This window comes from Mesocricetus auratus, unplaced genomic scaffold (genome assembly GCF_017639785.1).
Source record: "Mesocricetus auratus isolate SY011 unplaced genomic scaffold, BCM_Maur_2.0 Super-Scaffold_4256, whole genome shotgun sequence".
Taxonomy (NCBI): Eukaryota; Metazoa; Chordata; class Mammalia; order Rodentia; family Cricetidae; genus Mesocricetus; species Mesocricetus auratus.
The window spans coordinates 71,696,712-71,708,366 of NW_024429182.1; the positions used below are offsets into that span (position 1 = coordinate 71,696,712).

At 54.9% G+C, this 11,655-nt stretch overlaps 1 protein-coding gene across 1 annotated transcript; it reads left to right on the forward strand.

Moving 5' to 3' along the window:
- The first annotated feature begins 331 nt into the window (after positions 1-331).
- On the forward strand, positions 332-8,920 carry Znf629 (zinc finger protein 629). The gene is made up of 3 exons (XM_013111710.3): positions 332-435; positions 3,216-3,317; positions 3,469-8,920. Exons 2-3 carry the CDS (start codon positions 3,245-3,247, stop codon positions 5,997-5,999), a joined length of 2,604 nt encoding a protein of 867 aa, XP_012967164.1. The 5' UTR covers positions 332-435; positions 3,216-3,244; the 3' UTR covers positions 6,000-8,920.
- Positions 8,921-11,655: the final 2,735 nt, after the last annotated feature.

The following is an 11,655-nucleotide window of genomic DNA, read 5'->3' on the forward strand; positions in this document are numbered from 1 at the left end:
CGAATTTGCTGATTCTCCCATCCCACCCCCTCCTCCTGCCCCCGGCAATAGAGTTACAGGCATTCACCACTACTTCTGGCTTGCTAGTTTGGAAGGACTGCCTGACTGTGAATTGGGTACTTTACTCGGGGATGCAGCGAATAATGCTTGCCTACCTTGGCCAGGAACCCTACTCTGGTTTTTCTGCTGCCATCCAGGACCTCAGTTTCCTCCTCTAAGGAGGCAGGACGGGGAGGTGGGGGGGGGGAGCAGGAGGATTTGAGGGGTGGTGGGACAGAGGGGAGTGGTGGGACGGGGTGGGGGCGGGGCCACGTAGCACAGGCTAGTCTTGCCTGGCCCTTCAGCCTCTGCTCTTACTGCTGGACCCGGTCTGCCCACCCAACCTTTGCTCCCACCTCCTAGTCACCAACTCAGGCACACCAGTCCCATCCCAGGGTGAGTCCAAACAAAGGCCGGTCTCAGGGGACCCGCCGCGGCCGAATCTGAGATCAGCTTAACTGGGCGGCTGGCAGAGCCTCTGGAGAGAGAGCACGGCCAGAAATCCGGAGACCCTCGCCGGCCTCTGAGCTCCCCTAAAAGCTGGTCTTGAGCGATCCCACTAGACACAGGGAGGGGGGGCGTCATCGGCCACCTCCTTGCTTCCGTACTCCCCTCCCCATTCTTTTCCCAGGCCGTGGGAGGCAAAGGGTTAAATCCCATAGAGCTGATGTTCTGACTCCAGGCTAGAGGGGCCCGGGAAGCTGGGGTCACTTCCTGCTCCGTCCCAGTCACCCTGAACTGGTCCCCGGGTCCTCAGCCTGGAATCACCCCTTGAGAAGGGCCCTAGAGTTCTCGGCATCCAGCCCGTCCCCCGAGGCAGGGCACTTAAGGGGTTAAGTCCCCTGGGGCTGGACTCTTGCCTTCCGGCTTTTCCCAGACCCCAGAGCCGTGAGTTGGGGCCCCCTGGGTTCCCGGGGTGGCCTGGAGGCCCGGGACAGCCGCCGGGGAACAATAGGGCCAAGGGAGCGACGACGGGTGCGGGGAGCAGGCCGGGCCCGGGGCGGCGGGGGCGGCGGCCGGGGGATTGTGCGAGCCGCGCGAGGGCCGCCGTGGGGGAGGGGAGGCGCGCACGCCCGGAGAGCGAGTCCGGCCGGGGGCGGCGAGGCGGCCGCAGCTCTCCGGGAACCGGGAAGCCTGGGCGTCCGCGGCGGGGTGGGGACGCTGGCGGCTCGGCTGGGCTTTCGGGGCCGGGAACAGGGTCGGCGCTCCGGGCCAGAAGCGCTCGAGTCCGGGTCCGCCTGGGTGCGGGGGGCGGCGTCGAGGGCGGTCCCGCTGCCTCCTTGTCAGGGTCACCCTGGGCCGCGCGCACCTCCGCGGGAAGGCAGCCGCCGCGGGCCGTCCTTCCCGCCTCGGTCCTCTGGGGGCCCTGCGGGGCTGGAGGCTGGCGCTCTTGGGCCTGGGCTGGTTCCCAGTAGTTCTCGCCTCCCTGTCTTCGCTACTTCTTGCATGTGGCCTTGCCATTAACCCTTTCCCTTCGAAGGTAGGCCCCTGAGTTTAAGTTTCTCGGTCCCAGCTCTTACCTGTCATTGGTCCGCTCGGCGGAGTACCTCTCTGCCATCCGGGGAGGCACCTCCGATGGTCTCCATCTCCCCTAAAGACATTTACAGATCGGGAGAGACTGTGGAGATGAAATTTATTTTCTTCCTTTACTCTGACTTCTGCCTCTACTGCTGCTCCTTAGCCGCCTCCTGGAGAGCTTTTGTCCCTGTCCACGCTGTCACCCCAAGTCTAGGCCACTCCAGGGATCTGTTAAGTGTGTCAGTGTGAGCGCCCTCCTGCACTTTGCTCCTGTGGTCCTGTTCTCTCTCCTGGGAGTCATCGCGATTTTGAGTGACAGATGATTCCTTTCCCAGGGGGCTCACACTGAATTTGCTTTCCTTTTCTGACTTCCCTCTGCTGCCAACTGACCGGTCGTTAAAGACATTGACCCAAATAGGTTTCCAAGAGCAAGGGGTGTTTAGCTCATTCAGTCATCCAACAAAGTTTTTACCGGGCACCTGTCCTAGGCATGTGAGAAAACACCGACAGAAAGATGGTCTGGCAATAGATGGCTTTAGGGACAGCATTACGAAGAGCTCAGAGACCCAGTTTCTCAGACCTTGACACTCGGCCCAACTCCTTACAACCAAGGAAATTCTGCTCCCCGGAATTTCTCCGGTCCATTCTCACAGCAGGGGCTGGCTCTGAGCCTTATCCCTCACTCTTCTGCCAGGAGCCCGCAAGTTAGTCTCATGTGACAGTCAAGGTCACTCATGCTTTCAGACACAGGGACAAACCAAACACAGAATACCCCATCTGTGGTCTTAGCTCTGCTGCTTCCCAGTTAGAGGCCTTGAAGGACACCCCCCCCCCCGCCATGTTGCTCTACTAATCTGTAAAATGGGTTTCTGAGTCTCCCAAGGCAGTGAGGGAAATAATGACGCTGGTAGCCATGTCCTCCCCGGTGTTCTCCACACCCTTGCCCACCACCTTCCTGCCTTCCTTTTCCCCTCATTTTGTTTGAGGCACAATCCCACGAAACTGACTGACCTTGACCCTCTGGCCCTCCTGTTTCTATCCCCAAGTATGCCACCATCCAGCCTTCCACTCCCTTCTTTTTCCCCTCCCTGAGTCTTCTGTAGGAGCCCCTGACCTCAGACTTGCCTTTCCCACCCCAGACTGACCCTCTTTCTGTGCGTGGTGGATCATGAAGGGCAAAGTGCCCAGTCCTTGTGAGTCTGTCCCTTCAGGGAAACTTTTTTTTAACCCTTTAAAAAGTACAAGTCTCAGTTCTCTCTGGAGCTCATAAAGGAAAAGTTTATTGGTCTCAATTAGCAGTCCCATAAAGGAAGAAAATTGGAGTCTTAATGAGCTTTGTCTGATTTGCAAAATAGCACGTTTCCAGGCCTCTGGGCATCGGATGTGTGGGGTGAAAGCCTGCCTCCCCTGTGAGTGCTGGATAGCGCTCAGCCTTCAGTCTAGGTACAAAGGGTTATGACTGATGAGTTTTTAATGACTCTTTACATTCACCGAGTTGCCATCTGCAGCGTTTGGAACCAGGCCTCTGGGGCCGCAGGGCTCAGGGAGAGATGGTGCGGGAAAAGTCAGTGGCAGGTCACTGAGAGTCACACCAGTGGGGGCACCAGAGAAGCACACAGCAGGTCGCATTATGTGCCCATCTCTCCCCACCAGAGCAGCTGGAACCGTTGCAGTCGGGAGCTCTGGGATGGAGCCCGAGACAGTGCTGTGGGGCCCAGATCTGCAGGGTCCTGAAGAGAGCCGGGACAATGCTCACAGAGGTGAGGGGCGCAAGGGCCTGTGGCTCTGATGAGACAGTGGCCCTGGTTCAGGGAGGGGGCCAAACTCTGGGCAGTCATAGGGGAGGGAAGAGAGACCAGACCCCATGTTCTGAAAGGAGATGGGGGCTGGAGACTCCCTTTCTGTCTCTAGGTGCTGGAAGTGGGAATGAAGAAGAGAGCCCTCAACAGGAAAGTTCTGGGGAGGAGATCATCTTGGGAGATCCAGCTCAGAGTCCAGAATCCAAGGACCCAGCAGAGATGCCCCTGGAGAGCCCCTCCCAGGATGCCTCAGCCCCTCAGGATTCCCCAGTCCCACTTGGTTCTTCCGACCCCTTAGACCACCAGACCCCTATGGACCCATCAGCCCCTGAGGTCCCTTCCCCATCTCAGTGGACCAAGGCTTGTGAGACCAATTGGCAGTGGGGAACCCTCACCACCTGGAACAGCACCCCAGTAGTCACTGCCAGTGAACCCAGCCTGCGGGAGCTGGTGCAGGGCCGCCCTTCTGGGGCTGAGAAGCCCTACATCTGCAACGAGTGCGGCAAGAGCTTTAGCCAGTGGTCCAAGCTGCTACGGCACCAGCGCATCCACACGGGGGAGCGGCCCAACACGTGCTCAGAGTGCGGCAAGAGCTTCACACAGAGCTCACATCTGGTGCAGCACCAGCGCACGCACACAGGCGAGAAGCCCTACAAGTGCCCCGACTGTGGCAAGTGCTTCAGCTGGAGTTCCAATCTGGTGCAGCACCAGCGCACGCACACCGGTGAGAAGCCCTACAAGTGCACCGAGTGTGAGAAAGCCTTCACACAAAGCACCAACCTCATCAAGCACCAGCGGTCCCACACTGGGGAGAAGCCCTACAAGTGTGGCGAGTGTCGGCGTGCTTTCTACCGCAGCTCAGACCTCATCCAGCACCAGGCCACACACACAGGCGAAAAGCCTTACAAGTGCCCAGAGTGTGGCAAGCGCTTCGGTCAGAATCACAACCTGCTCAAGCACCAGAAGATCCACGCAGGGGAGAAGCCATATCGCTGCACCGAGTGCGGCAAGAGCTTCATTCAGAGCTCAGAGCTGACCCAGCACCAGCGCACTCACACTGGGGAGAAGCCCTACGAGTGCCTGGAGTGTGGCAAGAGCTTTGGCCACAGCTCCACGCTCATCAAGCACCAGCGGACACACCTCCGAGAGGACCCCTTCAAGTGCCCTGTCTGTGGCAAGACCTTCACGCTGAGCGCCACGCTGCTGCGCCATCAGCGCACACACACCGGCGAGCGGCCCTACAAGTGCCCCGAGTGCGGCAAGAGCTTCAGCGTCAGCTCCAACCTCATCAACCACCAGCGCATCCACCGCGGGGAGCGGCCCTACATCTGCGCCGACTGCGGCAAAAGCTTCATCATGAGCTCCACGCTCATCCGCCACCAGCGGATTCACACAGGTGAGAAGCCCTACAAGTGCTCTGACTGTGGCAAGAGCTTCATCCGCAGCTCGCACCTCATCCAGCACCGCCGCACACACACGGGCGAGAAACCCTACAAGTGTCCAGAGTGCGGCAAGAGCTTCAGCCAGAGCTCCAACCTAATCACACACGTCCGCACACACATGGACGAGAACCTCTTTGTGTGCTCAGACTGTGGCAAGGCCTTCCTGGAGGCTCAGGAGCTGGAGCAGCACCGTGTGATCCATGAGAGAGGCAAGACACCTGCCCGGAGAGCTCAGAGTGACAGCTTGCTAGGGCTCGGGGAGCCTGCCCTGCTGACCCCGCCACCAGGAGCCAAACCCCACAAGTGTCTGGTCTGTGGAAAGGGTTTCAATGATGAGGGCATCTTCATGCAGCATCAGCGGGTTCACATCGGAGAAAACCCATACAAAAATGCAGACGGCCTCACAGCACACTCGGCCCCCAAGCCTCCGCAGTTCCGTTCCCCCAGGTTCCCCTTTGCAGGCAATTCACACCCAGGTGCTTCCGAGGGCAGAGCTGACCCCCCAGGACAGTCCTTGAAAGTGCCTGAGGGTCAGGAGGGCTTCAGCCAAAGGCTAGGTCAGCTCTCCTCAAAGTGCTATGTTTGTTCCCACTGTGGAGAAAGCTTCCTCGACAGGGCTGTGCTCCTGCAACATCAGCTCACCCACGGCAACGAAAAGCCTTTTCTCTTTCCCGAGTGTAGGACTGGCCTTGGGGAAGGGGCAGAGCCCAGTCCTTTCCTAAGTGGAAAGCCCTTTAAATGCCCAGAGTGCAAAAAAAGCTTTGGCCTGAGCTCTGAGCTGCTGCAGCACCAGAAAGTCCATGCGGGCGGGAAGTCCCAGAAGCGCTCGGAGCTGGGCAAGAGCTCATCAGTGCTGTTGGAACATCTCAGGAGCCCCTTGGGGGCCAGACCCTACAACTGCCCTGATTGTGGGACCTCCTTCCTCGATCGACTAGCACTTACCCGCCACCAGGAAACCCACACTCAAGAAAGAGCCCCCACTCCTGAAGACCCCCCCTCAGAGCCAGCCACCCTGTCCACAAACCGGGAAGATGAGGGAGAGGCCTCTATGCCCCCAACAGGTGGCAGCCATAGGGAAGAGGGAAGTCCTAAAACTCTCTCACAGGAAAAGCCCTATGTGTGTCCTGAATGTGGAGATGGCTTCACAGAAGTTGCGACACTCCTCCTCCACAGGAGTTGTCACCCAGGTGTCTCCCTGTGAAGTAGGTCTGGAGACCAGGGACCTCTCTCTCCTGAGAATGTGGGGAAAGCAGGACAACCCCATCAGATCATAGAGAAGCGGAGGGTCAAGGACCCTGGGAAGAAATAGTGCATTTGCATCAGCGATTTGAAGCCTGTGAGATTGTGGGTGGGAACCCCTTATAAGCTGTAGAGAAAAACTGCTGGGTTAGAAGCCCTATAAGTATGTAGGAAAAAAAGCCCTTTAAGTCTGTAGCAGAGAAATCCTATAAACCATAGTGGGTAAAAGCCCTATTAATTGTAGGAAGAGGTTCTAACTTGTTTCTAGACAAACCCATAAAACTGTATCAAAGTCCTTATCAGAATCCTGTAGGGTGGTGGAGGCCTAGAGAATACAGGCGGCACTGACTAGGGAGTGCCCTGGGTGGTGGAGGAACACCTGAACTCTTCCTAGTATTCTCCCCTGGCAGCCTTGGACAGAGGACAGTGATCATGAGGAAGTCATGCAGGAACGCAGTAGCGCTAGAAAACGAAATGGGGAGAGAATGACTAGGTGCTTCCAGACCCGCAGGTGAGACAAGACGTCCGTTGCTCTGGGGGCTCTTTGGTGAATTGTGTGAACTAGGGAAAGGAAGACTGGGGGGCTTCCTTACCAATAAGAGCCCCCAAATGGGAAAGAAGCAAAAATGGCAAGCCATTTTAAAGGCTGGAGTTTGAGGTGTATAACAAACCTCAAGTGTAAGAATAGTGAGAAAATGTTGAGAAACCACTTCAGCTATTAGGGGAGAGTTATATTTGTTTGAAGGAAAGCAAAGCACAGTGGAGAAACTGCAGGTGGAAGCTAGCCAGTTCCTCCTCCTGGGAGCTTGTTAAACTTCAAGTGCAAGCAGGTCCCAGTCAGGCTGTCAGGCTTCCTCAGACAGGCAGGACCAGCCTTTCCCCAGCCCAGCTGCAGATGTCTACTCTGAGAGGCCTCTGGGGTTTCAAGGGGCCTCTGCCACATTCTCAGGTCTCACAGGTTTTACCTGAAAGCTAACTGCCACAAATCTTACTGTAGTGGCAACCCATTTCCTCGAATTCTGTCCTCAGTGGAGAGAGCCACTCGCTGCTAGTCAACTTCCAAAGAATAAATTCCTTCAGAGAGTCAAGGCTTGTATGTGCTTGTCCTCCCTAGACTTCTGCAAGTTCATGAGAGCCACTTGTGGGTTCTCTGTGGTGACGAGGGATGGCAGACAACAGAATAGACAGCTTTGATTTACCAGCAACACGATGTAAACCTCAGCCTGTTGTGTGAACTCTATGTAAGGCTGCCTGCAGGATGAGCCAGGCTGCACGTGGTGGACGTCCTGACATGGCACAGACTGGACCAGAGTCCTTGAAGAGGCAATGGAAACTTGACCGCCTTCTTCATCCCAGTACTTGGATACCCTTGAGATGGGCTGGCCAAATTTGATCCTGACTCGGGGAAGGGAAAGATTCTACCTGATCCTTTTGGCCTTTCTCTCCTTAGCCAGGAACCATTCGAGGGAAATGAAAGGCTGAGAAATGCTTCCTTTCCAGGCCCATCTCCTCCTCAGACACCACAGGCTAGATGCCTCATTTAGTCCAACCAAACCTGCTCACGTGACTGGAGCTCTCTGATGAAGCAGACACAGTTGCCCTAAAAGTGGTTGAAGAAAAACTTCGGCACAAGCATCTGTAACAAAAACCCTTAAAGATGGGAAGGACTGTCCCTCATATTTGGTTGCAAAGGGGGTGTCCTTAGCCCAGTGCTGGCATTAGTGACATACTATCCAGAGTAGGAGGACTGAGACACAAGTGATATGGCTCTTTAGGAGTCCTGTGCCCAGAAGAGTGACCTGGGTATCTACAAAGCTGTGGAAGAGACCTCTGATTCCATTACCTAAAAGTTCAAAAGGTAGAGACCCATCACCCATCCTGTTTAAAGGACCAAAATCTAGAATACTGGGAGAAAAATGCCAGTCCTCCTGGGAAGAGAGAAAAGGCAGGCCTTATACGATTACAGAGAGCCTTGCTAGAGTCCCAAGTACCAGGCAGGGGAGCACCATGGAGACGGGGAGGAGTCTGTATATTGACAGAAATGGAGTAGATAACTCTAAGTAAAGTTGATTCGTCCCCTTCTAAGGTGGTAGCAGAAACTAGAGGGAGATCCTGTGTAGGAGCAGATTCCCTCAGACCCGGGTCTGAAAGTCTGTCATCAGAAGACTGCTGGGGGCAGGCGGTCTGTGTAGTCATGGCCAATTGTAGACTATCGAGAACTAAGATGTAGCGTATGTAATAAGATGCTCACATGTTCAGGAGACAAGTGAGGGCTATGGTCTTGACTCCAGTATTGAGTGGACCATGTGGATAGGTGGTGACTGGGTTTCCTACTAGGAAAAAGGCAGAGCAGAGACCTCGAGGTGAGACCTGTTCTCTTGGCTACCTCCTTCTCAGACCTAGCTACACCATTTAGAGAATCTGTTGTAGGACCCAGTCTTGTAACTGGCTCAGGAAAAGGTCCACCAAAATAAAGTCTGGAAGGCATAATGGCGCCAACTCCATACTGGGCCAGAGCCCTCAGAAGTGCCCCTGGGGAAGAGCCCAGCAACCATGGGCAGAGGAGCACAAGCATAGGAGAGGGCGGGGCTGATCTGCACTCAGGGGAAACTTAGAACTGGTGTTGAGTGTGGAGGTCAAATAGGGCGCATAAAGGAACTGGGTATGAGCCCTGAATTGGGAAGAGGACTTGAAACCATCATGATCCCCGTCTGAAGTGAGTGGCTCCCAGAATCCTTTGCCTCCACAAAGGAAGCCCCGATCACTTGACTTCTCCCTATGGAGTGAAGGGAAGTCCTATTTTTGAGTGTCTTGTGTCAGTAACAGTGTTGTGTCACCAGTGGTCATGTTGAATAGTTGAAGAGAATAAAGGGAGTAAGAGTTCCCAGGTGTTTTCTTTTCTTCTTTCTACTTGTTCAGCCAACAGCAAGCTCAGAATTTGTCCTCTCCCACAACTAGGACCCCTGAGGACCCTAAAAGCTCTGTATTGTCCCAAGCTTGCCCCTTTCCTGGGGGCCCTGTGCTCCCTGTCCAGTGTTTGCTTGGGGAAGGTTGACAGGATTATGGAACTTTAAATATCTATAGTCGTGTGTGTGTGTGTGTGTGTGTGTGTGTGTGTGTGTGTGTGAGAGAGAGAGAGAGAGAGAGAGAGAGAGAGAGAGAGAGAGAGAGAGAGAGAGAGAGAGAGAGAGAGAGAGAGAGCACTTCAGTAAGCTAAATGGCTACCTGGTGACTCTGGTTCTGGTTACCTGGCTGCTTCCCTGCCTATAATACCTGCAGCCTCCCCAGCAGCACAAGGAAAAGCTCCCAGGACCTAGTTAGTCCTCAGAGCTGCCCACTACCCTTGTGGGTTCTCTTAGGTCCAGGGCTGACCTCAGCCCCTCCTTTTTGAGAGGTGAGTGGTGCCTGGTTTGTTGTCTCATCCCCAGGATAGCCTATAGGTCCTCCCCATGGGAGAAGCTGAGGGTCTAGAAGTGCAGCCACTCACTCACCCAGACCCATAGGAAATCATGCGGGAAGTCGAGTGGCCTGGAGGCCTGAGGCCACTTCCCCACAAGCCATTGCTTTTCTCCTAAGGTTGGGCCTGCTGAGAACTAGGTTTCATCTAAGGCAGCTGGGACAACTACGAGGAAGTCCTCAGTGCCAGTGCCTGTCTTCTGAGTCTGATCGTGGGCCCCTAAGTGGCTGCCTGTGAGCAACACTGGTCATACCTGTCTCTGACTCTTGCTGAAGGCAGAAAGGGTATATCCCTGACTTTTTTTTTTAATTAAAAAAAAATTGGCTAGGGGGAGGGTGGTGGCGGCGCATGTCTTTACTCCCATCACTCAGGAGGCAGAAGCAGGTTGATCTCTGTGAGTTCAAGGCCAGCCTGGTCTACTTAGTTCCAGGACAGCCTCCAAAGCTACAGAGAAACCTTGTCTCAAAAAAACAAAAAATTGATGTGTATGGGTGTTTTATTTGCATGTGTCTGAGCATCCGTGTGCATGCAGTGCCCGCAAAGGACAGAATAGGGGACAGACCTGGCAAGTAGAGGTACAGATGGTTGTTAGCAGCCGTGGGTGCTGGGAACTGAACCGGGTTGTCTGGAGGAGCACAGGGCTCTTAACCCCCGAGTATAGCGGTCTCAAGAATAGGGAATTCTTTGCATGGAAGTCAGGGATGGGATGGGGACAGGAGTCAAACCGCTGGGGATTGACTTAGAGCAGAGGGTCATGACTCCTTTGGGGGTGAAACAACCTATTCACAAGGGTCACCTAAGACCATTGAAAAACACAGACATGTACAACACCATTCAGAACAGCAAGATTAGTTATGAAGCAGCAATGAAAATGATTTCATGCTTGGAGGTCACCACAGCATGAGGACCCATATTAAAGGGTCACAGGAAGGTGGAGAAGCACTGGTCTAGCGAATAAGGGAGGATGGAGAGAGATGCAGCCAGAACAGAGGCCAAGCCTGAGGAAGGTTAGTGTGTGAGAGGCCCAGTCACACAGTCCCTCACACGGCCTTAACATCGATTTTCAGGTCTGGAGCTTGGGAAAGAACCACAGGATTTGGGTTTCAGTGGCTTACCTGTAGTTTTGTCCCTGGGTAAACGCCTCAGAGAAAGGCTAGGTGCAAAGGGAAGTCTGGTTATGCTTGAAGGAAGAGACCAGAAGGCAGTGACCATGAGGCAGGCCATTGAATGCAGCACCAAAGCCTGGGGTAAGTTCTGGGAGTAGTCCCCACCAAATGCTGAGGCGGTGCCTGCGTTGGCCAGGGAAGAGTTCTGACTCACCTGTCTATCTCTATGACCCTGTCAAGCAAAGAAAGCTTATCAGCCATTTAAGACAGATCCTGCGCACCCACGTGACAGTGATGTTTTCACTCCCCTGCTGAGGCGGGAAGACTTCTCCAGGCTTTGGGACCCTGGAACCTTTAGCCCATCTCCTTAAGTTTGATTGATGTGAGGAAGTGGTATGCTTTACTTTATACTGTTAGGTGTTACCACCACACATGAAGGTTTGAGTACCCCAACCCATTTGAGGGCTTGCCTCTGAGGGAATAGGTATGCATTTACTTAGGGAGCCCAAGTGACCATGATAGGAGGATCATGCTGGTGATGCGCCGGCGCACAGGCCTCTCAGACACTAGTTCTACTAGCTCAGGTGGCTGTGTCTCTATGACGCAATACCCTGTGTTTCTCCCGTCTTTCCCACGTTAACCACCCCAGCACTACAGTCAGGGTGCTTTCTTGGTGGCCCAATGTCATCCCCTGCAGCGACTCGTGCTTCTGCGAGCGTTCCCATCGCTGTCAGCTCCACTCCCGAGGTCACCGTTGCCCGCACTTCTGTCTCCAGTCCAACTTGGTTCAGCCGGTGTGACCCCACTGAAACCAGGCGGGGTCAGAAAGCAGAGAGGGCCCGGAGTCCTCCCGAAGTAAAGACGGCAGAAAAGGCCGAAGAGCCCCGAGAAGGCACTACTATTGTTAAGCCTGAGGCCACCACCATGGCTATGACCGCTGCTTCCACCCCCACTCCGACCCAGCTCAGCAGCGACCATGGCGCTAGGCTCAGCGTGACTTCCATCAAAGTTGCCCCGGAGGAGCCGACAGCACTCCAAATCTAGAAACAACGTTC

Coding starts and splice junctions, on each gene's coding strand:
- Znf629 (XM_013111710.3), top strand. CDS start 3,245: ATGGAGCCCGAGACAGTGCTGTGGGGCCCAGATCTGCAGGGTCCTGAA. Junction 3,318..3,468: donor CCGGGACAATGCTCACAGAG/GTGAGGGGCGCA, acceptor TTCTGTCTCTAG/GTGCTGGAAGTGGGAATGAA.